The sequence below is a fragment of the Schistocerca nitens genome, chromosome 3 (assembly GCF_023898315.1).
Source record: "Schistocerca nitens isolate TAMUIC-IGC-003100 chromosome 3, iqSchNite1.1, whole genome shotgun sequence".
Taxonomy (NCBI): domain Eukaryota; kingdom Metazoa; phylum Arthropoda; class Insecta; order Orthoptera; family Acrididae; genus Schistocerca; species Schistocerca nitens.
The window spans coordinates 754000670-754028396 of NC_064616.1; the positions used below are offsets into that span (position 1 = coordinate 754000670).

Sequence of the window (27727 nt, forward strand, 5' to 3'; positions counted from 1 at the left end):
AAGATTTGGAGTTTTTTTATTTATTATTTAAATAAAGTATGAAATGTCATGGCTATTGTATTTTATTAATATAAGAAGTGGCACGACAGCGAGAAAAGGAGAAACAACTTTGTTTAGAGTAATATTCGAGTCAACTCACAAGGCTTGGTGCCTATATGAAGGCAGAGTTGTTTACAACAGTGCTGTAAAGGCTCGGCGAGGACAACAACGTCGTGTGATAAGGTGACTAGCAGATGCTGGCATACAGCCATAATGTTCTAGAACCTTCTGTAAGTTTCTGGAATAATCTTTTGAATCACCTTCGGAAGAGGCTGGGATGACATCTCTACTACAGAAACTCGCACAAAAATCGCTTAAAAACCAATATATAAGCTGCCGATGCAGGGGGCAAGACAATGATTACCAGGAAGCAGTACTACAAGCGAGCTTCAGATTCACTACAGAGTGACACTTTGATGCTGCTGCAGTAAACTACGAGTAGACTGTCCACATTCGAGGGAGGACTACAGGATTTCCGATAAGTATCCAATAATAGTTGTTATCTTGAGTTTTCTGCCTGTTAGAAAAGAACAGACTCTGTAATGTTTGTGTTTAGTCGTAGCAATAAGTAATACTTTATATTTTCTGAGAGTCAGAATATGAAGAGAAACAAGCACTGCCTCACACTTGCCTCCTATTGGGAATGATTGTGTATAGTCGCAATTACGATGGTAATCCCAAAAGTAAGGCCTCCTATTTTTTTTATAAGTACAGAACTCTGTTTGTGTGGCAGTTGGTCACACTGTTATGAAGAGTGCTTCACGCGCTGTGTGTAAACATGCGCACGCCGCGCCGAGGCGCACAGTCTTGGCTTGGCATCCGTTGAGAATGGAGCTCCCGTTGGATGTTACCGCCAAGTGCGAATTGCGCACAGTTATTCGGTTTCTGAACGCAAAGGGCACTGCGCCGATTGAAATCCATCGCCAACTGACGGAAGTGTATGGTGAGTCGTGCATGAGAGGAGGAGAAGATTAGTGTTTAACGTCCCGTCGACAACGAGGTCATTAGAGACGGAGCGCAAGCTCGGGTGAGGGAAAGATGGGGAAGGAAATCGGCCGTGCCCTTTCAAAGGAACCATCCCGGCATTTGCCTGAAGCGATTTAGTCGTGCATGGATGTCAAAAATGTTCCTAAGTGGTGTAGAGAGTTTAAAGCTGGTCGGACCGAAATTCACGACGAACAAAGGAGCGGGAGACGGTCAGTTTATGAGGAGACAGTGTTGAAGGTTGAGCAAAGCATATGTGAAGATCGGCGGATCACCCTGGATGATCTCTGCACGTTGGTTCCTGAGGTTTCCCGAAGCACCGCCCACAGAATTTTAACGGAAACATTGAACTGCCGGAAGGTGTGCGCAAGATGGGTGCCACGCATGCTGACTGAGGACCACATGCGGCAACGAGATGATGCTTCCCGCGCATTTCTTCACCGCCTTGCAGCCGAACAGGACAACTTTCTGGACTCAATTGTCACAGGTGACGAAACACCTGAGACCAAGCAACAATCACGCCAGTGGCGGCATCCTTCTTCGCCAAAGCCGCGGAAATTCAAACAAACGCAGTCTGCCGGTAAAGTCATGACAACCCTTTTTTGGGATCGAAAAAGGGTATTGTTGGTCGACTTTATGCCCACTGGGACCACAGTTAACGCTGACAGGGATTGTGAGACTCTTAAAAAGCTCAAACCGGCAATTCAGAATCGGAGAAGAGGAATGTTGAGCAAGGGCGTACACATTCTCCATGACAACGCTCGCCCTCACATCGCACGGCAAACCGTTGCTCTTCCGCAACAGTTTCAGTGGAACATAATCCCCCATCCACCCTATAGTCATGACTTGGCGTTCAGTGACTATCACATGTTCCATAGGTTAAAAGAACATTTGACCGGAAAGCGATTCAGCTCCGACGACGAGGTGAAAGAAGAGGTTCGTAACTTTCCGAACAGCATGGCGGCGAGCTGGTATGACATGGGCATACAAAAACTGCCACAGCGTCTACAAAAATGCATCGACAGAAATGGTGATTATGTCGAAAAAATATCTAAATGTTCAAGCTGTAAACTGATGTAAACCATTGTATAAATAAACAGGTCTATGTACCTGCAAAAATAGGAGACCTTACTTTTGGGATTATCCTCGTATAATTATTCGATATTTTCTGTGTTTCAGAAAATAGGAAAGAATAAGTGCAGTATCGAGCTTGTTTCCCACCGTGATCAAACTGTTTGTCTTGTTTACTGTTGGAATGAGTTGCAAGCAGAGCGCTAAGTCTCATAGTGAAAGGTAGAAATCAGGCCCCAGAAGTTTCTGGCAAGGATTATCACACAGAGTGGTAGGATGTAATTGGTGATGTGCTGGGACGTGACAGAAATATAAATTATATCTACTGGAAATTTGAAACTTATAAATTATTTATTGAGCTCGAAGGAAGTTTAAACTCTTCGCCCCGAGAGAGCGGCTTTTAATGCAAGGAACAGGCGAAAGTCTTCTTTAAGCAGAACCCAACAACTTCTGCTAACCATCCTAGGAGCGTTTCTGCCTCTTACTCTGTTAAGCGTAACGTAGTAGACCTCAGCTCACATTGTCGTCATCGTCCTGATTGAGGCACACATGCCACACCTTCGCTCAAAGCAGGTAACAGGAGCTCTGCTGGACACGACAGAAATATAAATTACATCTACTGGAAATTTGAAATCTTCACATTATTTATTGAGTTTGAAGGAAGTTTAATGATGATGGAAAAGATTAAAGGTGAGTTGTAGATTCTCACTACTACATTCCAGAGGAGTGGGGGGAGGGTTAGGATATTTCGGAAAGATATCTATCCTTCGAGGCTTGCTCCCGCCGCTGGTTCATGTTGTTGCTAAGCTATGGGCCTATTTGTATTTTACAGGTTTTATGTGTCTCCAGGTACAGTAACCTGTCACGGATTATGCAGTAGGGAGTTGGTCAAAGAAGCTATCGTCATCATCGGCTGTATTTTTGCTTGCGTCAGTTCCACCATCTTCCTCTTAGGTATCTGTCACCTTGACTATTTGTAATGTCTTGGGTCTCATCTCAAGTCTATTTTGTGGTTCATTCGGGTAGTGAATGTGCAGGGCCTTGGAAATTGAGCCTGCCGCACTATCGATTTCAAGAAATTGTTCGAATGGCTCTGAGCACTATGGGAGTTGACATCTGAGGTCATCAGTCCCCTAGACTTAGAACTACTTAAACCTAACTAACCTAAGGACATAACACACAACCATGCCCGAGGCAGGATTCGAACCTGCGACCGTGGCAGCAGCGCGGTTCCGGACTGAAGCGCCTAGAACCGCTCGGCCACAACGGACGGCTACCGATTTCTTTGCGTGCTGTTTCGTCTCTAATCTCATTTTATAGGTCCTCGTACATGAGTCGTCTGTCTAGTCGTCTGGCCTGTGAGGAGCGTGCAGTGCATTACGACGTGCTGTGGAGTGACGTTTCAAAGGTAAGATTCGTCATTTTCTTTCACACCGAAACATTATTACCAAAAACAAATACACCGTGGCGTAATGAACTATACACCTTGCACTACTGTTCGACATAGTCACCACCAATATAGAGAAATATGCTGTAGCCATTTCGATGAAACCATTCTGGTGCCGGCTGGTGTGGCCGTGCGGTTCTAGGCGCTTCAGTCTGGAACCGCGTGACCGCTACGGTCGCAGTTCGAATCCTGCCTTGGGCATGGATGTGTGTGATGTACTTAGGTTAGTTAGGTTTAATTAGTTCTAAGTTCTAAGCGACTGATGACCTCAGAAGTTAAGTCGCATAGTGCTCAGTGCCATTTGAACCACTCTGGTAAAACTCGGTGCTCTGCGATGCAAAGGCTTGTCGCTCTATATGCTCCACCTCAGCAATGGTTTGTAAGTGACGCACAGAGAGTGCGGCTTTCATTGAAGAGAAGAAGTGAAAGTGTTCCTTAAGCATGCAACACCAACGACCAACCATCTGATGAGCCGTGACTTCTTCACCATGCACGGTCTCTAGGCGTTCATGGACGACAGACACGATAGTCCCAAGTGGCCATTCATACGGGATAACAGCACGCACTTCCATTGTCCATACTAGTCCGTCTGCCATCGTTATCTGTTCACCACTCCGGTATGCTACTATTCTCTCTTCTTTGGTGCTCTAAGCATGTGTCATTCCTCCTCCATTGACGCCCCTTGATCCATTGAACATGCAACGGGTGTGAATTCACATGGCGTTGTTTTGTAGCAATTGATGTACCATGTTCTCTTTCAAAAACAATGACAAAACTTATTTTCGGAACGTCTCTCGTATATGGTACCCATTACATGAGGTGTAAATGCATTGCGTATGGGACGTGTCCGGTCAGAATGTGGACCGTGCCTTAATGGGGTCGATACGTCTGATTGCTAAGCGTTCCATGATATTGGGGAATAAGGTATAAACTGCCCGACCCTTACTCCATTCCATTGCCAGCTACCTGAGGGCCACCTCAGTAGCCACTGCAGCGAGTGTTCCTACCTTCGTCCCGGAGCAGCGGCGGCTCGCGACCCCCGACGTCCGGCTGGCGCGGCGGCTCTGGCGGCGGAATGGGGAACGGCGGCTCGCAGCCGCGACCGTAGCTGCCGCGCTCGTACAGCTCATACTCCAGGTCGTCCACCAGCTGGCGCAGAGGACGCAGCTCCGCAGCCGGCCAGTCCGACAACTGGCAGTTATCCAGCGGGCCACCGATCACCGGCGGGCCGTAGCTGAAACATGACGGCAAGATTGGTTTCAACCCTTAACTACACTCCTGGAAATTGAAATAAGAACACCGTGAATTCATTGTCCCAGGAAGGGGAAACTTTATTGACACATTCCTGGGGTCAGATACATCACATGATCACACTGACAGAACCACAGGCACATAGACACAGGCAACAGAGCATGCACAATGTCGGCACTAGTACAGTGTATATCCACCTTTCGCAGCAATGCAGGCTGCTATTCTCCCATGGAGACGATCGTAGAGATGCTGGATGTAGTCCTGTGGAACGGCTTGCCATGCCATTTCCACCTGGCGCCTCAGTTGGACCAGCGTTCGTGCTGGACGTGCAGACCGCGTGAGACGACGCTTCATCCAGTCCCAAACATGCTCAATGGGGGACAGATTCGGAGATCTTGCTGGCCAGGGTAGTTGACTTACACCTTCTAGAGCACGTTGGGTGGCACGGGATACATGCGGACGTGCATTGTCCTGTTGGAACAGCAAGTTCCCTTGCCGGTCTAGGAATGGTAGAACGATGGGTTCGATGACGGTTTGGATGTACCGTGCACTATTCAGTGTCCCCTCGACGATCACCAGTGGTGTACGGCCAGTGTAGGAGATCGCTCCCCACACCATGATGCCGGGTGTTGGCCCTGTGTGCCTCGGTCGTATGCAGTCCCGATTGTGGCGCTCACCTGCACGGCGCCAAACACGCATACGACCATCATTGGCACCAAGGCAGAAGCGACTCTCATCGCTGAAGACGACACGTCTCCATTCGTCCCTCCATTCACGCCTGTCGCGACACCACTGCAGGCGGGCTGCACGATGTTGGGGCGTGAGCGGAAGACGGCCTAACGGTGTGCGGGACCGTAGCCCAGCTTCATGGAGACGGTTGCGAATGGTCCTCGCCGATACCCCAGAAGCAACAGTGTCCCTAATTTACTGGGAAGTGGCGGTGCGGTCCCCTACGGCACTGCGTAGGATCCTACGGTCTTGGCGTGCATCCGTGCGTCACTGCGGTCCGGTCCCAGGTCGACGGGCACGTGCACCTTCCGCCGACCACTGGCGACAACATCGATGTACTGTGGAGACCTCACGCCCCACGTGTTGAGCAATTCGGCGGTACGTCCACCCGGCCTCCCGCATGCCCACTATACGCCCTCGCTCAAAGTCCGTCAACTGCACATACGGTTCACGTCCACGCTGTCGCGGCATGCTACCAGTGTTAAAGACTGCGATGGAGCTCCGTATGCCACGGCAAACTGGCTGACACTGACGGCGGCGGTGCACAAATGCTGCGCAGCTAGCGCCATTCGACGGCCAACACCGCGGTTCCTGGTGTGTCCGCTGTGCCGTGCGTGTGATCATTGCTTGTACAGCCCTCTCGCAGTGTCCGGAGCAAGTATGGTGGGTCTGACACACCGGTGTCAATGTGTTCTTTTTTCCATTTCCAGGAGTGTACATTCGTGGGGTAATTTATTACCCCACACATCACTCTTTAGTTTGCAATTTCGTTCCTATGTGTACGTTACCACTCCACTTCTATATAATCTTAGTACCGGTTGTACATGCGTTTTAAAGGCGCGTGCTCATCGGCGACTATTATTTCCGTAGGTACGTACTAGTTCGGGTTCACAGGTAGATGCCGTGTTTCTTGACTTCCGCAATGCGTTCGATACAGTTCCCTACAGTCGTTTAATGAACAAAGAAAAAGCATATGGACTATCAGACCAATTGTGTGATTGGATTGAGGAGTTCCGAGATAACAGAACGCAGCATGTCATTCTCAATAAATGACCTGGTGGATGACATCGGAAGTTCACTGAGGCTTTTTGCGGATGATGCTGTGGTGTATCGAGAGGTTGCAACAATGGAAAATTGTACTGAAATGCAGGAGGATCTGCAGCGAATTGACGCATGGTGCAGGGAATGGCAATTGAATCTCAATGTAGACAAGTGTAATGTGCTGCGAATACATAGAAGGATAGATCCCTTATCATTTAGCTACAAAATAGCAGGTCAGCAACTGGAAGCAGTTAATTCCATAAATTATCTGGGAGTACGCATTAGGATTGATTTAAAATGGAATGATCATATAAAGTTGATCGTCGGTAAAGCAGATGCCAGACTGAGATTCATTGGAAGAATCCTAAGGAAATGCAATCCGAAAACAAAGGAAGTAGGTTACAGTACGCTTGTTCTCCCACTGCTTGAATACGTCTCAGCAGTGTGGGATCCGTACCAGATAGGGTTGATAGAAGAGATAGAGAAGATCCAACGGAGAGCAGCGCGCTTCGTTGCAGAATCATTTAGTAATCGAGAAAGCGTTACGGAGATGATAGATAAACTCCAGTGGAAGACTCTGCAGGAGAGACGCTCAGTAGCTCGGTACGGGGTTTTGTTAAAGTTTCGAGAACATACCTTCACCGAAGAGTCAAGCAGTATATTGCTCCCTCATACGTATATCTCGCGAAGAGACCATGAGGATAAAATCAGAGAGATTAGAGCCCACACAGAGGCATACCGATAATCCTTCTTTCCACGAACAATACGAGACTGGAATAGAAGGGAGAACTGATAGTGGTACTCAGGGTACCCTCCGCCACACACCGTCAGGTGGATTGCGGAGTATGGATGTAGATGTAGAAATCTACCACACGAAGTTATAAACTTTACATTACTTATTTGTCATCACATTTTTTAAAAAAATTGCTTTAGGTAGAAGGAAGCGATGTTTGAACTATGCCAAATTTTGAAGTTTTTGTTAGCTAGTGAAGGCAGCTGACTATTGTCGTAAAACTACCATAGGCTACTGTAGACAATCGTAAATAAGCATAGACTACGGTAATTTTCGGGAGCAACGGCCTTGCCGCAGTGGATACACCGGTTCCCGTGAGATCACCGAAATTAAGCACTGTCGGCCGCGGCCGACACTTGGATGGGTGACCATCCAGGCCTCCATGCGCAATTGGCAATTTTAGCGGTGCACTCAGCCTCGTGATGCCAATTGAGGAGCTACTCGACCGAATAGTAGTGTCTCCGGTCAATGAAAACCACCATATCGACCGGGAGAGCGGTGTGCTGACCACACGCCTCTCCTATCCGCATTCTCAACTGACGACGACACGGCGGTCGGATGGAACACTTGTGGCCTGAAGACTGAGTGCATATTACGATAATTTTCCAAGTAGCGTTAATCACTTAAAGATCGTAACTGCATTACCGGTACATTAGTTGCGTTGCATATCTGCCAGGCGTTACCTAACTTCGAATACTTTGTTTACATATGCAGGCAGTGACTTACTAGATTCTCCTAGGATCCGGAAACAGTGAATCGGCTAGAAACTGAATGAGAACATATATCTGGCCGCACAACCTACGGACCATTTCTAAAATGGTTCAGATGGCTCAGAGCACTATGGGACTTAATATCTGTGGTCATCAGTCCCCTAGAACTTAGAACTACTTAAACCTAACTAACCTAAGGACATCACACACATCCATGCCCGAGGCAGGATTCGAACCTGCGACCGTAGCAGTCGCGCGGTTCCGGACTGAGCGCCTAGAACCGCTAGACCACCGCGGCCGACACGGACCATTTCTGCTCTACATAGTAATCCTCCTGCCTGTTACGTAAAAATAATCACTATCTACAGCAAGCCGGCCGAAGTGGCCGTGCGGTTAAAGGCGCTGCAGTCTGGAACCGCAGGACCGCTACGGTCGCAGGTTCGAATCCTGCCTCGGGCATGGATGTTTGTGATGTCCTTAGGTTAGTTAGGTTTAACTAGTTCTAAGTTCTAGGGGACTAATGACCTCAGAAGTTGAGTCCCATAGTGCTCAGAGCCATTTGAACCATATCTACAGCAAAATCAAAGTTGTTGATTTGTACGTGAAGGACAGGAATGTAATAGCAAAAATAGGAAAAACAGTAATACAAATTTATCATATGACGTTAAAAAAGGGAAAATTAAAAATACACAAAACGAAAATATATCGGACATGACTTCAATACTTCATCGAACATATATAAAACAAGTTTCTATTATTCATAAACAACTTTCGCACTTATAACTAATAACAGGAAACTCCTGCCTTTGATCATGATAAAGAACTTACCACTGAGTAAAAAATAACAACAATAATTATACAGTTTTTTTATGTTTGTGCATGTAAACTGTACTTGCTTCAAAAGTAACTGCTTTCATTACATAGAAGTGCAGAAGTGCAACTAATTTTTCTTATGTATAAAATGAAAATAATATTTTGTAAAGATATAAAATACACATTGTACTAACGAAGAATGATGTGCAAGACAAACAAGCAAACAAAAAATAAAGAGAAGTCTTCGGCTATCAGTTTCTCTCTCATACATTCGTATATGTTTCTTTCCCTACCAGTGCTACCAATACTACCAGTAATCCTACCACTTACTACGTCATTTATGTACCGAAGCGTAGTTTTGGTAGAGAGCAACACTACTGCTGACTTATTGGATTCACCAGATTCTTTTCAAGATGCAGCCAAGTTTAGTGACAATGAAATAAATATATGATCAGAAGAAGAAAATGTTCGCGAAGAAAAGCAAGAAATAGTAAGACAATATGGCCGTTTTATGGGAAAAAATCGTTATAAATAAGAATAGCAAGATGGTTCATCGAGATTTTATTAAAAAAAACTCGACATGACTTCGATAAAAGCAAATATAAAGAGAAGAAAATGAACGTCAGAATTTTTTCTAGATACTTGTATGCAGCAATGGACAGAGTTCTTGGCAAAAGGTCTCAAAATGATAACAGGGTCGATGAATTTGCAGTGAAAGTCCAATCCAATCGGTACCGAGTCAGCCAAAAAAATTAAAGGTGTCACGATGCGACACATGTCCACTCCCGAAACACAGAAAAACGACCAAAATGTTTTCTAAATGTCAAAAATACGTGAGCAAAATGCATTACATGACAAAAATGTGTGACTTGATTGTGATGAGGGAAATAAGAGCTTAGCTGATTCGTTCATGTACCTACTGCCATTTTTAACTGATAGTCATTGTTAATTTTTCCTTTATAGTTTAGTTAATTTATCATTACTTAATCTCAAATTACGTTTCTCGTTTGTTGAAGCAGATTTTCTTTGTTTTTTAATTCCAAAAACTCTGTTTAAGAGGCTAATGTTAACTTAAGAGATTTAAATTTCGGTAAGATCATGTTTTCTTTGCTAATAAAGTGATTTTTCATAAATACAAGCCTTCGTTTTATTGATTAGTTAACAACAATTTAGAGAAACATTGTAGTAAATAAGTTTCAGATGGTTTTGTTTCTTAGTTCGAAAACTACCAAACGAAGTTACTAACGTCAGTCTAAATAGCGAATGTCGTTAAGAGTTCAAAGGAATCTAGCACACTACGGCGGAGTGTGTAGTGTTATCGATCCTCCTAGTAGATAAAAATTACACTACTGGTGATTAAAATTGCTACACCAAACAGAAATGGACAAATATATTATACTAGAACTGACATGTGATTAAATTTTAACGCAATTTGGGTGCACAGAACCTGAGGAATCAGTACCCAGAACAACCACCTCTGGCCGTAATAACGGCCTTGATATGCCTGGGCATTGAGTCAAACAGAGCTTGGATGGCGTGTACAGGTACAGCTGCCCATGCACCTTCAACGCGATAGCAAAGTTCATCAAGAATAGTGACTGGCGTATTTTGACGAGCCAGTTGCTCGGCCACCATTGACCAGACGTTTTCAGTTGGTGAGAGATCTGGGGAGTGTGCTGGCCAAGGCAGCAGTCGAACATTTTCTGTATCCAGAAAGGCCTGTACAGGACCTGCAACATGCGGTCGTGCATTACCCTGCTGAAATGTAGGGTTCCGCAGGGATCGAATGAAGGGTAGAGCCACGGGTCGTAACACATCTGAAATGTAACGTCCACTGTTCCAAGTGGCGTCAATGCGAACAAGAGGTGACCGAGACGTGTAACCAATGACATCCCATACCATCACGCCGGGTGATACGATAGTATGGCGGTGACGAATACACGCTTGCAATGTGCGTTCACCGCGATGTCGCCAAATACGGATGCGACCATCATGATGCTGTAAACAGAACCTGGATTCATCCGAAAAAATGTCGTTTTGCCATTCGTGCACCCAGGTTCGTCGTTGAGTACACAATCGCAGGCGCTCCTGTCTGTGATGCAGCGTCAAGGGTAACCGCAACCGTGGTCTCCGATCTGATAGTCTATGCTGCTGCAAACGTCGTCGAACTGTTCGTGCAGATGGTTGTTGTCTTGCAAACGTCCCCATTGAAACGTCCACTTTGTACAATTATACATAAGACTGTGCTTAACCTGACACACAATATTTTTAGCGCAACGCAATCTGACTTTCAAAAATCCCTACAAAAGAATGGCCCTGACTAACATTAACCTATACCTTTCACAAATCACTTACCTCACCAAAAATCTTCGTTACTCGAACTACTGCAAAACAGCGAGCGCCACTACTGCCAGCTAAATAAAAGATTCAAACTATGGAAGGCACTAACTACTGATAGGCATAGTTAGGAAATGAAAGATTTTAGTAGAGAACAAACAATGTATTTACCTTAATAGTGTTGAAAAATCATAATATACATAACATATCATGACATCCAGTCTTACAAATTTCCAAACTCCGCCATCTCTCTCCCCACATCCACCACTGCTGGCGGCTCACCTCCAACTGCGCAACGCTACGCGCTGTTAACATCCAGCTGCCGCTGCCCAACACTACAACGGCAGACAACAATGCAAACTAGCCACAGACTGCACACAGCACAGCCAGTGATTTTCATACAGAGCGCTACGTAACGTTGCCAATAAGAAAACATAAACAGCCTACTTACATAGCCCCCATGCTCCCCACAAAAATTTTTACAAATTGTTTTGGGCACTGGCCAATACAGAATTGAAAAATTTTTTCATAATTGTAGTAAGAAAGATATCAAATGCACACACTTATTAATACAATGTTGGTCAAAAGCTAAAATTTTCTCACAGTCGATAAAGACAGTCCTGATCATTCATCACAGTAAAATTGCAGTTTTTTTCTCAAAGTTTGAGCAGTAAAAGACAATGCACACGGAAGTAGTCGATTTCCATGCAGTCTTGAAGAAGTAGTGCTGTCCTTCCAACGGAAAGACAGTGCTGACTCTTGACATGCTGACAGGTAATGGGCCACAACAGAGCAAACCCACAGCAGAGTCATTCGACGTTTTGAAGAATATTGGTAGGTAGGTCATCACAGAGTAGACCCACTGTAGTCCTGGTAGAGATTACGGTATTGGTGGGCCACCAGAGGTGCAGACCCACTGCAGTCCTTGTAGAAATAATGGTAATGGTGGGCCATCAAAGATGCAGACCCACTGTAGTCCTTGTAGAGACGGCCAGCAGCCATCTGTTGCAACTGTGCAGGTGCACAATCGCCATCGAAGAGTCTTGCGGACAATAGCAAGTCCACAAACCACCACTTGTGCACTCACAAAGTTTTTGGAATTGTCCTTAGAACCAGCAATGCTGTTATCCAGTCCCTTGCTGAATTATTAACACACGTGCAAACACTAACAGTCCCTACTTCTCACATATTGTCCATATACTATGACCAACAGAAACGTGTGCAGTGAAATGTAACTTACAAGTTACTTAATTTGATGAACTGGTGTCAATTACAATTTTATAACATAAGAATACAATAACAAAGGTACAAAATACATCATTAAAGAACATAACAATACAGATAACATTTGTAGTACAGGCTTTACAAAAGAATCGAAATAACATATACATCAGTGTTACAGGAATTATGACATAAGTAAATACATAAAAGATCAGAATAATTATTGAAACATCAACTTTACACATGAGCATTAAAACAGAACAGAATTAATAATGTCTAACATCTTTACAAAGCAAATAACATATTATTAATGCAAATTATATTTGAGGATAACAGTATTCCTCATCATAGTAAATGTAGCTTAGTACTAGAAAAATTCTACAACATAAATCTTATTAGCTAAACACATAAAGACAGGAAAAACACAAAAATGCAAGAGTACACAAACACATAGCAGAATAACACAGGGGGAAAGGACAGGGTTTGTTTTCAGTGTAACATTTGGTACTGCAGTATTTTGCAAACAAAACCTTTTTTTCTTGGAGATCTCCCTTCGTTCATCATTATTCGCAAAAAGTCCTATCTATACCTGCTTTCTGTACTTTTTTCGTATAACTTCTCAATGCATTTCTTCCGATTCATCGCAACTCATTCTCTTATATAGTCTACCCCCTCTTAAGCTAACTTAAATCTACTGAGCACAGATGCTAAATTAAGGGACGAGGCAATGCAGCAGCACAAAACAATTAACACAAACAGCAATGATAAAAAATGCCAATTTGCAAAGCAAGCAGCAGTAAATCTAAATTAACAGATAAAATGTAAAATTACAGCTAGTATGAGCCAATGTGCAGCAACAAGAAAAATAAATCGGTAGTAAAACTGGCTTAACAGAGTAATACAACGTTAAATTCAGTAACACTATGCCTGGCAAATAGCAGCAGCAAATGAAATAACTTATACCTAGACATGACAAAGCTCAAGCAGAAAAAAATATTACACTAAAGACAACAATGCAGATAAGGGAAATGTCTATTCACATCTTAATGTCTATGTAATTAAAGTGGTGCACCACAACTTATTCTTGCATTGAGAAGCTATAAGAAAATGGTTTGTCCAAAAAATGATTCTGAAAGAGGATATGAGCAAAAAAGTAGGATTTAGGGACAACAGGTTTAGGTAGGATTTTCATGGAAAATAAATAATGAGGTAAGAAATATGTGAACATATAAATACCGAAAGCGAGCTTGGATTGGATTTTTTTGGTGGAAACAAATGTTAAAATAAGACGAAAGATCTACGGAATGAAGTTTTGGGTTGGACTGCAGTACCAAATGTATGAAACGTCCCCTTTGTACAATTATACATAAGACTGTGCTTAACCTGACACACAATATTTTTAGCGCAACGAAATCTGACTTTCAAAAATCCATACAAAAGAATGGCCCTGACTAACATTAACCTATACCTTTCACAAATCACTTACCTCACCAAAAATCTTTGTTACTCGAACTACTGCAAAACAGCGAGCGCCACTACTGCCAGCTAAATAAAAGATTCAAACTACGGAAGACACTAACTACTGATAGGCATAGTTAGGAAATGAAAGATTTTAGTAGAGAACAAACAATGTATTTACCTTAATAGTGTTGAAAAATCATAATATACATAACAGATCATGACATCCAGTCTTACAAATTTCCAAACTCCGCCATCTCTCTCCCCACATCCACCACTGCTGGCGGCTCACCTCCAACTGCGCAACGCTACGCGCTGTTAACATCCAGCTGCCGCTGCCCAACACTACAATGGCAGACAACAATGCAAACTAGCCACAGACTGCACACAGCACAGCCAGTGATTTTCATACAGAGCGCTACGTAACGTTGCCAATAAGAAAACATAAACAGCCTACTTACACCATCTGTTGACTCAGGGATCGAGACGTGGCTGCACGATCCGTTACAGCCGTGCTGATAAGATGCCTGTCATCTCGACTGCTAGTGATACGAGGCCGTTGGGATCCAGCACAGCGTTCCGTATTACCCTCCAGAACCCACCGATTCCATATTCTGCTAACAGTCATTGGATCTCGAACAACGCGAGCAGCAATGTCGCGATATGATAAACCGCAATCGAGTTAGGCTACAATCCGACCTTTATCAAAGTCGGAAACGTGATGGTACGCATTTCTTCTCCTTACACGAGGCATCACAACAACGTTTCACCAGGCAACGCCGGTCAGCTGCTGTTTGTGTATGAGAAATCGGTTGGAAACTTTCCTCATGTCTGCACGTACTAGGTGTCTCCACCGGCGCCAACCTTGTGTGAATACTCTGAAAAGCTAATAATTTGCATATCACAGCATCTTCTTCCTGTCGGTTAAATTTCGCGTCAGTAGCACGTCATCTTGGTGGCCAGTAGTGTATATGTCTGACAGGAAATTGAAGTCAGAAATAATGTTTAAATGATTTAGAGTTGTCATGTTTACTTATTGCTTTTACGACTGTATAATTTAGGTAGTAGACCATTATCAATTACCTCTAAACGGAACCATCACATGTTCATGTATTAGCAATCACATAAGTATGAAACATAATAATTATTTAAATAAAAATAAATTTTTAATGTAAAACGTTTTTAAATTGGACTACAAAATATATAATAATTGCTCCCAGCCCCAGATAGACTCCTAACCCCATACAGATAGTCGTAAAAATTTGTGATGGTGAATTTTTAATACACTCCTGGAAATTGAAATAAGAACACCGTGAATTCATTGTCCCAGGAAGGGGAAACTTTATTGACACATTCCTGGGGTCAGATACATCACATGATCACACTGACAGAACCACAGGCACATAGACACAGGCAACAGAGCATGCACAATGTCGGCACTAGTACAGTGTATATCCACCTTTCGCAGCAATGCAGGCTGCTATTCTCCCATGGAGACGATCGTAGAGATGCTGGATGTAGTCCTGTGGAACGGCTTGCCATGCCATTTCCACCTGGCGCCTCAGTTGGACCAGCGTTCGTGCTGGACGTGCAGACCGCGTGAGACGACGCTTCATCCAGTCCCAAACATGCTCAATGGGGGACAGATCTGGAGACCTTGCTGGCCAGGGTAGTTGACTTACACCTTCTAGAGCACGTTGGGTGGCACGGGATACATGCGGACGTGCATTGTCCTGTTGGAACAGCAAGTTCCCTTGCCGGTCTAGGAATGGTAGAACGATGGGTTCGATGACGGTTTGGATGTACCGTGCACTATTCAGTGTCCCCTCGACGATCACCAGTGGTGTACGGCCAGTGTAGGAGATCGCTCCCCACACCATGATGCCGGGTGTTGGCCCTGTGTGCCTCGGTCGTATGCAGTCCTGATTGTGGCGCTCACCTGCACGGCGCCAAACACGCATACGACCATCATTGGCACCAAGGCAGAAGCGACTCTCATCGCTAAAGACGACACGTCTCCATTCGTCCCTCCATTCACGCCTGTCGCGACACCACTGGAGGCGGGCTGCACGATGTTGGGGCGTGAGCGGAAGACGGCCTAACGGTGTCCGGGACCGTAGCCCAGCTTCATGGAGACGGTTGCGAATGGTCCTCGCCGATACCCCAGGAGCAACAGTAGCAACAGTATCCCTAATTTGCTGGGAAGTGGCGGTGCGGTCCCCTACGGCACTGCGTAGGATCCTACGGTCTTGGCGTGCATCCGTGCGTCGCTGCGGTCCGGTCCCAGGTCGACGGGCACGTGCACCTTCCGCCGACCACTGGCGACAACATCGATGTACTGTGGAGACCTCACGCCCCACGTGTTGAGCAATTCGGCGGTACGTCCACCCGGCCTCCCGCATGCCCACTATACGCCCTCGCTCAAAGTCCGTCAACTGCACATACGGTTCACGTCCACGCTATCGCGGCATGCTACCAGTGTTAAAGACTGCGATGGAGCTCCGTATGCCACGGCAAACTGGCTGACACTGACGGCGGCGGTGCACAAATGCTGCGCAGCTAGCGCCATTCGACGGCCAACACCGCGGTTCCTGGTGTGTCCGCTGTGCCGTGCGAGTGATCATTGCTTGTACAGCCCTCTCGCAGTGTCCGGAGCAAGTATGGTGGGTCTGACACACCGGTGTTAATGTGTTCTTTTTTCCATTTCCAGGAGTGTAGTTATGACGGTACTAGTAAGATTTATAACGAAAAAGGTGGGGCGCGTGCAGTATGTAACTGACGCATGTGCATATGTATGTATTGAACTGGGTACCTAGAAACGACGGAGAGGCTTCGGCGCCACCGTAGCCGTCAGTGGTATACAACCCGACAACAGGCTACAGCAGTCCATTTACCCCACCGCCGCCCCACACCGAACCCAGGGTTATTGTGTGGTTCGGACCCCAGTAGACGACTCTGCGACGGTATCGGATGCTAATTTCTCGACCTCTGCTATCCGGTACAGAACTGTAGGGATTCTCTTAATAGGTTAGGAGTTCAATATACGCAGGAAGCGGCTACTAGTGTAGCGGAGTACGTGTGGCGTGCACATAGGGTGTTTTTAGGTTAGAGAAACCCTCCCTTGGGATCAAAGACGATTCGCCTGATAAATTAGCCATAATGTCCTCAGAGAACTTTCGTCGTCGTCAGAGACAGAAAAGGTAAGTTTGATTTTACTGAACTGCAGGGGCATCTAAGGATAGGACCCAGAGTTAGCATCGCCTACTGAAAGTTATAATGCACAGATAGTATTAGGAACGGAAAGTTGATTGAAATCAGACATTAATGACAATGAAATCCTCACTTTAGATTGGAATATTTATCGTAGGGATAGGTTAGTCGCCAACGATGGCGGTGTGATTATTGCAGTATAGAATTCGATAAAATCTATCGACTTAATCACGGATTCTGATTGTGAATTAATCTGGGTAAAGTTAAGTATCGGAGATCGGTCAAAATGGTAATCGGATGTTTTCATAGACCACCTGGATCAGGAGCCCTAGTGGTATAGCGCTTTAGACAGAACTTGCAGAATACTGTTAGTAACTTTTAGTAACTTTCCTGATCATGCTTTTGCAATAGGGCATGACTTCAACTTTCCAGGTATAGATTGGGAGTGTCATGCCGTCAAAACTGGTGCCATGGACGGAGATTCGTGTTACATTACTCTGGATGTCTTCTCCGAAAATTATTTTGAGCAGATAGTTAGAGAACCAACTCGCGAGGGTAACGTCTCAGACCTCCTGGCAACCAACAGACCTGAAATTATCGAAGCAGTTAACGCAGACGAAGGTATCAGCGAGCATAAAGCTGTGATAGCATCTACGAGAACGGGTATGACAAAGAATGTTAACAAAGGTAGGAAGATACACTCCTGGAAATGGAAAAAAGAACACATTGACACCGGTGTGTCAGACCCACCATACTTGCTCCGGACACTGCGAGAAGGCTGTGCAAGCAATGATCACACGCACGGCACAGCGGACACACCAGGAACCGCGGTGTTGGCCGTCGAATGGCGCTAGCTGCGCAGCATTTGTGCACCGCCGCCGTCAGTGTCAGCCAGTTTGCCGTGGCATACGGAGCTCCATCGCAGTCTTTAACACTGGTAGCATGCCGCGACAGCGTGGACGTGAACCGTATGTGCAGTTGACGGACTTTGAGCGAGGGCGTATAGTGGGCATGCGGGAGGCCGGGTGGACGTACCGCCGAATTGCTCAACACGTGGGGCGTGAGGTCTCCACAGTACCGCAGCGACGCACGGATGCACGCCAAGACCGTAGGATCCTACGCAGTGCCGTAGGGGACCGCACCGCCACTTCCCAGCAAATTAGGGACACTGTTGCTCCTGGGGTATCGGCGAGGACCATTCGCAACCGTCTCCATGAAGCTGGGCTACGGTCCCGCACACCGTTAGGCCGTCTTCCGCTCACGCCCCAACATCGTGCAGCCCGCCTCCAGTGGTGTCGCGACAGGCGTGAATGGAGGGACGAATGGAGACGTGTCGTCTTCAGCGATGAGAGTCGCTTCTGCCTTGGTGCCAATGATGGTCGTATGCGTGTTTGGCGCCGTGCATGTGAGCGCCACAATCAGGACTGCATACGACCGAGGCACACAGGGCCAACACCCGGCATCATGGTGTGGGGAGCGATCTCCTACACTGGCCGTACACCACTGGTGATTGTCGAGGGGACACTGAATAGTGCACGGTACATCCAAACCGTCATCGAACCCATCGTTCTACCATTCCTAGACCGGCAAGGGAACTTGCTGTTCCAACAGGACAATGCACGTCCGCATGTATCCCGTGCCACCCAACGTGCTCTAGAAGGTGTAAGTCAACTACCCTGGCCAGCAAGATCTCCGGATCTGTCCCCCATTGAGCATGTTTGGGACTGGATGAAGCGTCGTCTCACGCGGTCTGCACGTCCAGCACGAACGCTGGTCCAACTGAGGCGCCAGGTGGAAATGGCATGGCAAGCCGTTCCACAGGACTACATCCAGCATCTCTACGATCGTCTCCATGGGAGAATAGCAGCCTGCATTGCTGCGAAAGGTGGATATACACTGTACTAGTGCCGACATTGTGCATGCTCTGTTGCCTGTGTCTATGTGCCTGTGGTTCTGTCAGTGTGATCATGTGATGTATCTGACCCCAGGAATGTGTCAATAAAGTTTCCCCTTCCTGGGACAATGAATTCACGGTGTTCTTATTTCAATTTCCAGGAGTGTATTTTTGCTTAGCAATAGTGACAGGATACGAATTTTAGATTATCTGGGCAGTCAGCTTCAAATAATCGGTGATGAGGGCGAAGATGTGGAAAACAAATGGAAAAAATTCAAAGGAATCGTGCAATATGCTCTAGATAAGTATGTTCCGAGAAAGGCCTTATGGGATGGGTAAAACCCAAAATGGTTTAGTAGCCGTGTTAGAAAACGTGCTACGTAAACAAAGAGAACTTCATCTCAGTCAAGAGAAGTAAAAGCCTAGCTGGCGAACAACAGCTGAACGAAGTGAAAGTGAGCGCAAGGAAAGCAATGAGAGAAGCGTTCAATGACTTTGAAAGTAAAACTTTGTCAAACGATCAGTGTAAAAACCCTAAGAGGTTTTGGTCGTATGTAAAATCAGTAAGTGGGTCAAAATAAACTATTCATTTACTCTCAGTGACTATACTGGCGCCGAAACGGAAGATAACAGAGAGAAGGCCGAAATACTGAATTCGGTCTTCCGAAATTGTTTCACTGCGGATGACTGTACCACGGTCCCTCCTTTCAATCGTCGACGAACGTCGAAATGGCTGATGTTGGGATAATCGATCGCGGAATAAAAAAACAACTACAAGCGCTTAGTACTGGAAAGGCGTCAGGACCAGATGAGATACCTATAAGATCCTAAAAAGATTATGTGAAAGAACTTGCTCCCCTTGTAGCAGTAATTTATCGTAGATCATTTGAGCAGCGAAGGGTACCACACTTATGAAACCCTTATCTGCCGCAGTCTTTCTTACGCCAGTGTAGCATGGACTTGAGCTCCTCCGAAGTATTATCGTTACCTGAAAATCCTGGAACAACAGACACTTCATCTTGCATTCCGCATCCTACTAATTTTTCCCACTCGTATCTTGTATCAGCTCATAGAATTCCCTCACCGATTCAGACGCCTAGAATACCTACGCCTCTCCTACATCTCTCGTAAACTTCAATCCCAACACCCTATGGTCTCCCCCTTTCTTCAGGACCCTTACTTGCTCCCGCGTCTCTGTCAACAGGTTCCAATTCCTATTGGCTCAAATGGTTCAAATGGCTCTGAGCACTATGCGGCTTAACTTCTGAGGTCATCAGTTGCCTAGAACTTAGAACTAATTAAACCTAACTAACCTAAGGACATCACACACATCCATGCCCGAGGCAGGATTCGAACCTGCGACCTTAGCGGTCGCTCGACTCCAGACTGTAGCGCCTAGAACCGCACGGCCACTCCGGCCGGCTCCAATTCCTATTCATCTCTAAATACAATGAAAGACGAATAGGTAGCTTTGAGAGATGAAATAGCAAAGTTAGCAGTGCATTAGTTTGTCAAAGAAAAACATGTTTCAGTAGTGTTGTGTACATAGTTGCGCGAAGTCAGCGCGTACATAACTTTCCCAATATAGCGCGCCCCGCTAAGCACAATTTTTTTTTTTTATAATAGCGTGTAGTGTGGACTGAAGAGATCATCCTTGATGACTTATTCTTCTAGGATGGGATGTAAGGATAAAAGGTGTCTATCTCCTGTGGAGGGTGAGATGTGTCAAGGCTGTTACGTGTGACTGCTTCCTCGTGTTATGACAGATCGCCCATGGGGGGTGAAACGTTATTGACTTCGGTACTCGATACTTGTGCCATCTTGCAGGGTTTACCGTTCCTACCGATTCTAATTGTCGAACTTCGTCCCTAAGGGCATCAATCTTGTCAAAAACTCGTAGAGCCTTGTCATGGACCTTCTCTTGTATAGTGGTCTCGTGGAGTGCGGTGCGGATGTCGACGTTTCTTGTCCACCATGGAGCTCCTGTGATCCATCGATAGCAAGTGTTTTGCAGCGCTTGGAGTTTGTTGTAGTTGGAGACACACGTAGTTCCCCACGAGGTGGAGCCATACAACATTGTGGGTTCCACCGTTGCCTTATACAATTGGAGTTTAGTCTTAGGGTTGAGATCCTTACTCTTCAGGAACGGAATCAATGACCTGGCCATCTTCTGGGCTGCCGTCTTCTTGTCGTCAATATGCTGCGTAAAGAGTAATTTTTTGTCAAGGTAGACACCGAGATACTTCACTCCCGGCAACCATGGGATAAGTTGGTCAGCTATTTGGAGTCTGTCGTTCAGAACTGGTTTCCTCCGTGTGAACAGAACGGCTGCCGTCTTCGTCGGGTTGATCGTTATCTTATTTTGCAGCGCCCAGCGTTCCATTACAGCAAGTTGCCGTTGCATCCTAGCGATTAGCTGGTCCAAGTGTCGTCCAGTTGTCAGAAAGGCCGTATCGTCCGCATAAAAACTCGCCGTAACAAGGGGGACTGTTGGGATGTCATTTATATATAAGTTGAAAAGTAGAGGCGAAATGATAGAGCCCTGAGGAATTCCTGCGGAGATCAGTTTCATTTCGGAGTTTTTATCGTCGACTCGGACATACAGTTTCCTGTCCTGCAGAAAGCTGTCTATGAGTCTAATGTAACAATCCGCTATAGGGGTAGTGCGATGCAGTTTGACGATAAGGTTGGGCCGCCACACCTTATCGTAAGCTTCTTCGATGTCAAGGAAGACACCAATCGTGAAGTGCTGCTTGTTGTATCCTTCTTGTATCCGTTCGGTGATCCGTAGAAGTTGAAGTTCGGCAGATAACTTGTCCTTGAAACCGAATTGTTCGGGTCGTATAACATCATGCGCTGTAAGCGTGTCATGGAGCCTCTGCAACAGCACTCTCTCGAGCACCTTGCCAAGGGTCGGCAAAGGGCTAATTGGCCGGTAACTGGTGGGTTCTGCTGGGTCTTTACCTGGCTTGGGTACTGGAACTACTCGAGCCGTCTTCCATGCCGTAGGAAAATATCCCTGCAGAAGACAGCTGTTGAGAATTCGGGTAAGGAGCACAGTTGGCTTCCTGGGCAACTGTTTCAAATCGGTGTTGCTTATGGAGTCGTTGCCCGGCGCATTATTCCGGGTAATTTTACGGATCTCTGCTGGTGTGGTGAGTTGTGGGCGGCTCTGCACAGGCGCAGTACGAAAAGCAGTCCATTATGCTGTAACGACGGCTTCCTGTTCTTGCAGGCGGACGTCATTCACGGGGGTCGCTGGTGTAGACATCTGTTCTTGGTAAGTCGTAGCATACAGCTCCGCCTGGGCGAGTTCGTCATAGAGGAGGCCATCTGGTCCTCTGATGGCTCGTTTAGGTGGCCGCTGGTGTCGTATGTTCTTGACTACCTGCCATTCGTTCTTGGTTCGAAGTAAGAATTCATCCAGCTTATCTTCCCAGACCTGATGTCACCACTCGGCCACTCTCTTGTGCAGTTCTCGTGTTAAGACGTGTGTTTCTCGTCGATCGATCGGGTTTCTATAGCGGAGCCAACGTCGCCTGCTCCTGTTTCTCTGTGTCTTCAGTTCTTGGAGTAGAGGCGGGAACTCGTCGAAAGCTACTACAGGATAGACCGTGTGAGTAGTTGCCCTCCGTTTGGCTACCTTTCTCTTCTGCGTCAAAGTTTGTACCGCGATGTCGATGGCTTCCGGTGTTGAAACGTCCTGCGTCGGGCAGATATTGTTGTCAAGATATGTCCGAAATTGACCCCAGTTCAGAGTTTGTGAGGTTGGGGGCGGAAGGTTGGCCGTTGCGTTTTCCACTATGCTGATAACAGGTCAGTGGTCAGACGAAAGATCGTCGACGGTGCGGAGCTGAAGGTTCGTCTCAATATTTTTGAGGACAGCAATATCTAGGACGTCTGCTTCTTGCCGATCGACGTAAGGAATCCGTGTGGGCTCTCGTGGGCCGTGGACTGTGATGCCCAGTTCTTCTTCCATGGCAATCAAAGTTCGACCACGAGCGTTCGTACGCTGGGAATTCCACGCGACGTGCTTGCTGTTAAGGTCACCTCCTAGGAAGATTTTGTCAAAATTGGTGAAGATACTCCGTAGGTCGTCTGGCACCAGGTTTTTACCGGGGCTGTTGTACGCCGCAATGAAAGTGATGTTGCCTGCCGCCGATCGAACCGTTACTGCTGTTGCCTCCAGATGTTGGAGGTGTGGTAGTGTTTCATGATGGTGCCGCAGTTCCCTTTTAAGCAGAACTGCGGTCCTTCCACCTCGTTGGCCTTGTCTGTCCGTTCTATAGACGTACATGTTACGAAATCTGAGCTCAGTTGTTGGACGAAGGTGCGTCTCCGATACAAGTGCGATGTCGATTTTGTGACGTTGTAAAAATTCAGTGAATTCTGTTTTCTTGTGTTTCATTCCGTTGGCGTTCCATATACAGATTTTCAGGTTTCTCGTGGTCCCAGGGCGATCCATCTTAAGGTGTTCCAAAGGCCTTCAATACACTTCTGGTTAAAGAAAGTATCCCCACTAGTTGTTGCTGCACGGCGGTGAGAAGTTTCGCGACATCAGAGAGCGCTGGGGCTATAGATTCCATCAAATGAGCTGGTGAGACGTAGGGTTCCGGTTCCGGTGGGCGTGGTGATGCTGCGTGGGCGTATGAATAATGCTGGCAGTGCTGTCGAGGTGGAAGTGCTTCAGGAGGAGGCTGTGTTACTGGCTGCCGTGTCGCCGCCGGCTGTTCTTGTGGCGTTTGCTGACGGTGGGGCGGAGGGTATGGCGTCAGGTTGGAGTTCCGTATGACACGAGTCCTTCGGTGAGAGGGCTGCGGGGAAGACCGTTGTGTATATTTCCTGAGAAGTTCCTGGTACTTCTGGCAGACACGCCATGTGGCAGGATGGTCCTTTTCACAGTTAGCACATTTCGGCGGAGCCCCTCGGGGATGAGTACATGCTGAAGATCGGGGTTGCCCTCCACATCGAACGCAGCGAGCAGGCAAGCTGCAATAATTAGCTGTATGTTCGAATCGCTGGCAGTGGCGACATTGAACAGGTCCTTCTTGTCTGTTGTAGGTTTCAATAACAACTTAAGTATATAGAAGGTATCTGATGTCGTAAATCTTGTAATTTTCCTTTTGGGCTGGCAACGTGACACAGTAAGCATCTTGAGGTCGTAATTCCTTCGTCTTGTCGTCTCGATTTTTAAACTGGTGGACGTTGATGACAGGGAAACCCTTCTCTATCAGTGCGTCTTTCAGTTCTTCCTCCGTAACTTCGGCAGGTAGACGTTTGACATCCACTTTGAGGTCCTTGTCCTCCGCGGCCTGATGTGTAAAAAAGTGGATGTCATTCGACACAAAGAAATGATGGCCCGCCGTTGATCTTCATAGGAGTCAAAGTGATATTTGATCCTGTCTCGTTGGTAGATGGCCTTAAGACTGCCGTCAATATTCGCTTTCAGCGCCTTGTTGAGTTCCATGTAGTTCTTGGTATGGTAAATAGTAACGGGCGGGACTTTGCGTAGTAAATTCCGGCCAGAGCCATCTGTCCCCTCTTTATCTGCTTCGAGATTGACATCACTCGTCTGGTCCATACGGTCTGGAGCATCTGTAGTATCTTCCGTCGCAATAGCGGCATAACGGTCGGAAGTTTTCAGTTCTTCTGGATGTTGTCGCTTCCGAGAGTTGTTCTGCTTAGTAGAAGCGTTGAGTCGTTTTCTTTGGCGAACTAGTGTAAAATCGCCTTCTCCGTCGGTGGGCTGCACGGTCCAAACTTCTTCAGAGGAGACTCCCTCCATTTCGTCGTCGTCGTCTGGTGGAGAAAATTGTTCCACGTCGTCTACTTGTTCTTCAGGCTGTGAAGGAGGAACTGTACTAGTGCGGTTATCGTATACTTCCTGACTTTGCAGAATCATGTGTTGTATTTCACGTCTTAGTTCCCGTTGTTGCCGATCGTTCTGTGTTAGCTGATGCCTCTCGTCATAGGGGTTTGACGTACGTTGTCCTCCGCTCTGCATTCGCGTATCGCTCGTCGTGGTACCGTTCTCATTATCTTGCCTGTCAGAATCCGTTGTCATTGCAGGGGTCGTCGCCGTTGTATCCGTCCTGTTGGGAGCGGCCGGCGGGGCAGCCCCCACCGACCGGCCAGCGGCCGGCCCCGGCACGACCCAGCCGGCTGCTCGGAAGCGCGCGTTCCGTTGTCCACACTCATCGGCATCGCGCGCTCAACTGCTAAGCACAACAGAGCAGGCGCAGCGCTCGTCCGTCTCCGCACTACGAGATGGCGCTGTCTTAGAGACGGACCAAATTCTGCTTCCGCCGATCCGGGTATTAATGCGTAACGCAGCCAATGAGATTGCTGCTAACGTAGAACCTTTTCTCCTCGCGGATCACACTCGCGCAGTGATACCTGAATGCGCGAGGTATTATAACGAGTGTATAGACCTCCGATTAGTCAGTCTGTACCAGTATGCACCAGTCTGAATTAGTCTGCATTTGTCTGTACCAGTCTATAGTCAAGTTTCAGTCTGCACCTAATAAGATTACCATATTCCTGTACATAGCCATGAAGATAAATGTGTAGACACTTTGTCAAGTATCAGAGATATGTGAGAATAAGATTAACGTACCAAGACCAAAGGAACTTCAGAGTGTCCATTTTGGTCACCGTCAATCTGCTACTCTAAGCGTGCAAGTGGCATTTCTATCGTCTGACCTAACGGCAGAAGATAAACACGCCACGATAAGACCACAAGACATATTGCTGACACTCGCCTACTTCGCTAGAGCGACAAGTCAAATAATCTGATGGTGTGTGTACCGAACGTCTTACAGTACGCACACCACAAGTAGGCAACCTTGTATAACTCACGAAACGCTGAATTTAACTGACGAAAGAAGAAACTATAAAAAGTAGCAAATGAAGCAGGCAAAATGGAATACAAACGTCTAAAAATGAGGTTGACAGAAACTGCAAAACAGCAAAGCAAAGATGACTAGATGGAAAATGTAAATCTGTTGAAGCATGCATGAGTATGAGATACATATCATAGATAGCGCCTATAGGAAAACTGAAGAGACGTCTGGGGAAAGAAGAACCTGTATGAATAGTAAGAGCTCAGATGGCAAGCCAGTACTAAGGAAAGAACAGTAGGCTGAAATATGGAAGAGATATCTACATCTATATACACACTCCGCAAGCCGCTGTACGGTGCTTGGCGGAGGGTACCATGTACCACTAATAGTCGTTTCCTTTCCTGTTCCACTCGCGAACAGAGAGAGGGAAAAAAGATTATCTATAAACGTCCGTGCGACCCGTAATTTCTCTTATCTTATCTTATCTTCTTGACCCTTATGCGAAATGCAGTAGAATCGAACTGCAGACGGCCTCAAATGCCAGTTCTCTAAATTTTCGCAACAGTGCCTCACGGAAACATCGTCGTCCTACCTCATGGGATTCCCATTTGAGTTCACGTAGCATCTCAATAACGCGTGCTGATCGAACCTTCCTGTAACAAATCTAGCATCACGCTTCTAAATTGCTTACATGTCTTCCTTTAACCCTCCCAGGTGGGAATACCAAACTCTCGAAAAGTGCTCAAGAATGAGTAGCACTAGCATTCTATAAGCAGTCTCCTTTACAGATGAGCAACACTTTCCCAACGTTCTCACCTATCCTACTGCCAATCTGACGTGCTCATTCCATCTGATTCGCATTCCAGTGTTGTGCCTAGATATTTAATCGATGTGACTGTGTCAAGCAGCACACTAATAATGTATTATTCGAACTTTAAAGGGTTATTTTTGTTACTCAACCGCATTAACTTACATTATTCCACATTTACAGCAACCTTCCACTCATTACACCAAATAAAAATTCTGTCTAAGTCATCTTGTTTCCTCTTACAGTCACTCACCGACCGACGACACCTTCCCACACACCACAGCGTTATTAGCAAACACCCGTAAATTGCTGCTTCCCGCCGGCCGCGGTGGTCTCGCGGTTCTAGGCGCGCAGTCCGGAACCGTGCAACTGCTACGGTCGCAGGTTCGAATCCTGCCTCGGGCATGGATGTGTGTGATGTCCTTAGGTTAGTTAGGTTTAAGTAGTTCTAAGTTCTAGGGGACTGATAACCACAGCAGTTAAGTCCCATAGTGCTCAGAGCCATTTGAACCATTTTTTTTGCTGCTTCCCGTTAGATCATTTATGATGTACGCAGTTCTGCAGAGCGGTCCCGTCGCACATACCTCGGGCACTCCTGACGATACCCTTGTCTCTGATGAACACTCGCCGTCGAGGACAACAAACTGGGTTCTACTATTTAAAAAATCTTCGGGCCACTCACATATCTTGGAACCTACCCCGTATGTTCAGACCTTTGTCAACAATCTGCAGTGAGGCACTGTATCAAACACTTTCCGGAAATCTAGGAATATGTAATCTGCCTGTTGCCCTCCATTCATGGTTTGTATGATATCTTGTGAGAAAAGGGCAAGTTGAGATTCACAAGAGCGATCCTTTCTAAAACCGTGCTGATTTGAGGACAGGAGCTTGTCTGTCTAAAGGAAATTTATTTTTTCGAACTCAGAATGTGTTCAAGAATTCTGCAGCAAACTGATGTTAAGGATATTGACCTGTAATTATGCGTTCTTTTAACCTTGTTATATATAGGAGTCACCTGCGCTTTTTTCCAGCCACTTGGGTCTTTGCAGTGAACGAGAGATTGGCGATATATACAAGCT

General features: G+C 46.3%; 1 protein-coding gene across 2 annotated transcripts in view; it reads right to left on the reverse strand.

The window, feature by feature from the left end:
- LOC126249749 (uncharacterized) overlaps positions 1 to 27727 on the reverse strand; it is a 535036-nt gene that overhangs the window by 63463 nt on the left and 443846 nt on the right. For both annotated transcript variants that reach the window (XM_049951429.1, XM_049951430.1), the window contains one exon: positions 4549 to 4775. In XM_049951429.1, coding sequence (XP_049807386.1) covers positions 4549 to 4775 — 227 coding nt within the window. The remainder of the gene's footprint in view (positions 1 to 4548; positions 4776 to 27727) is intronic.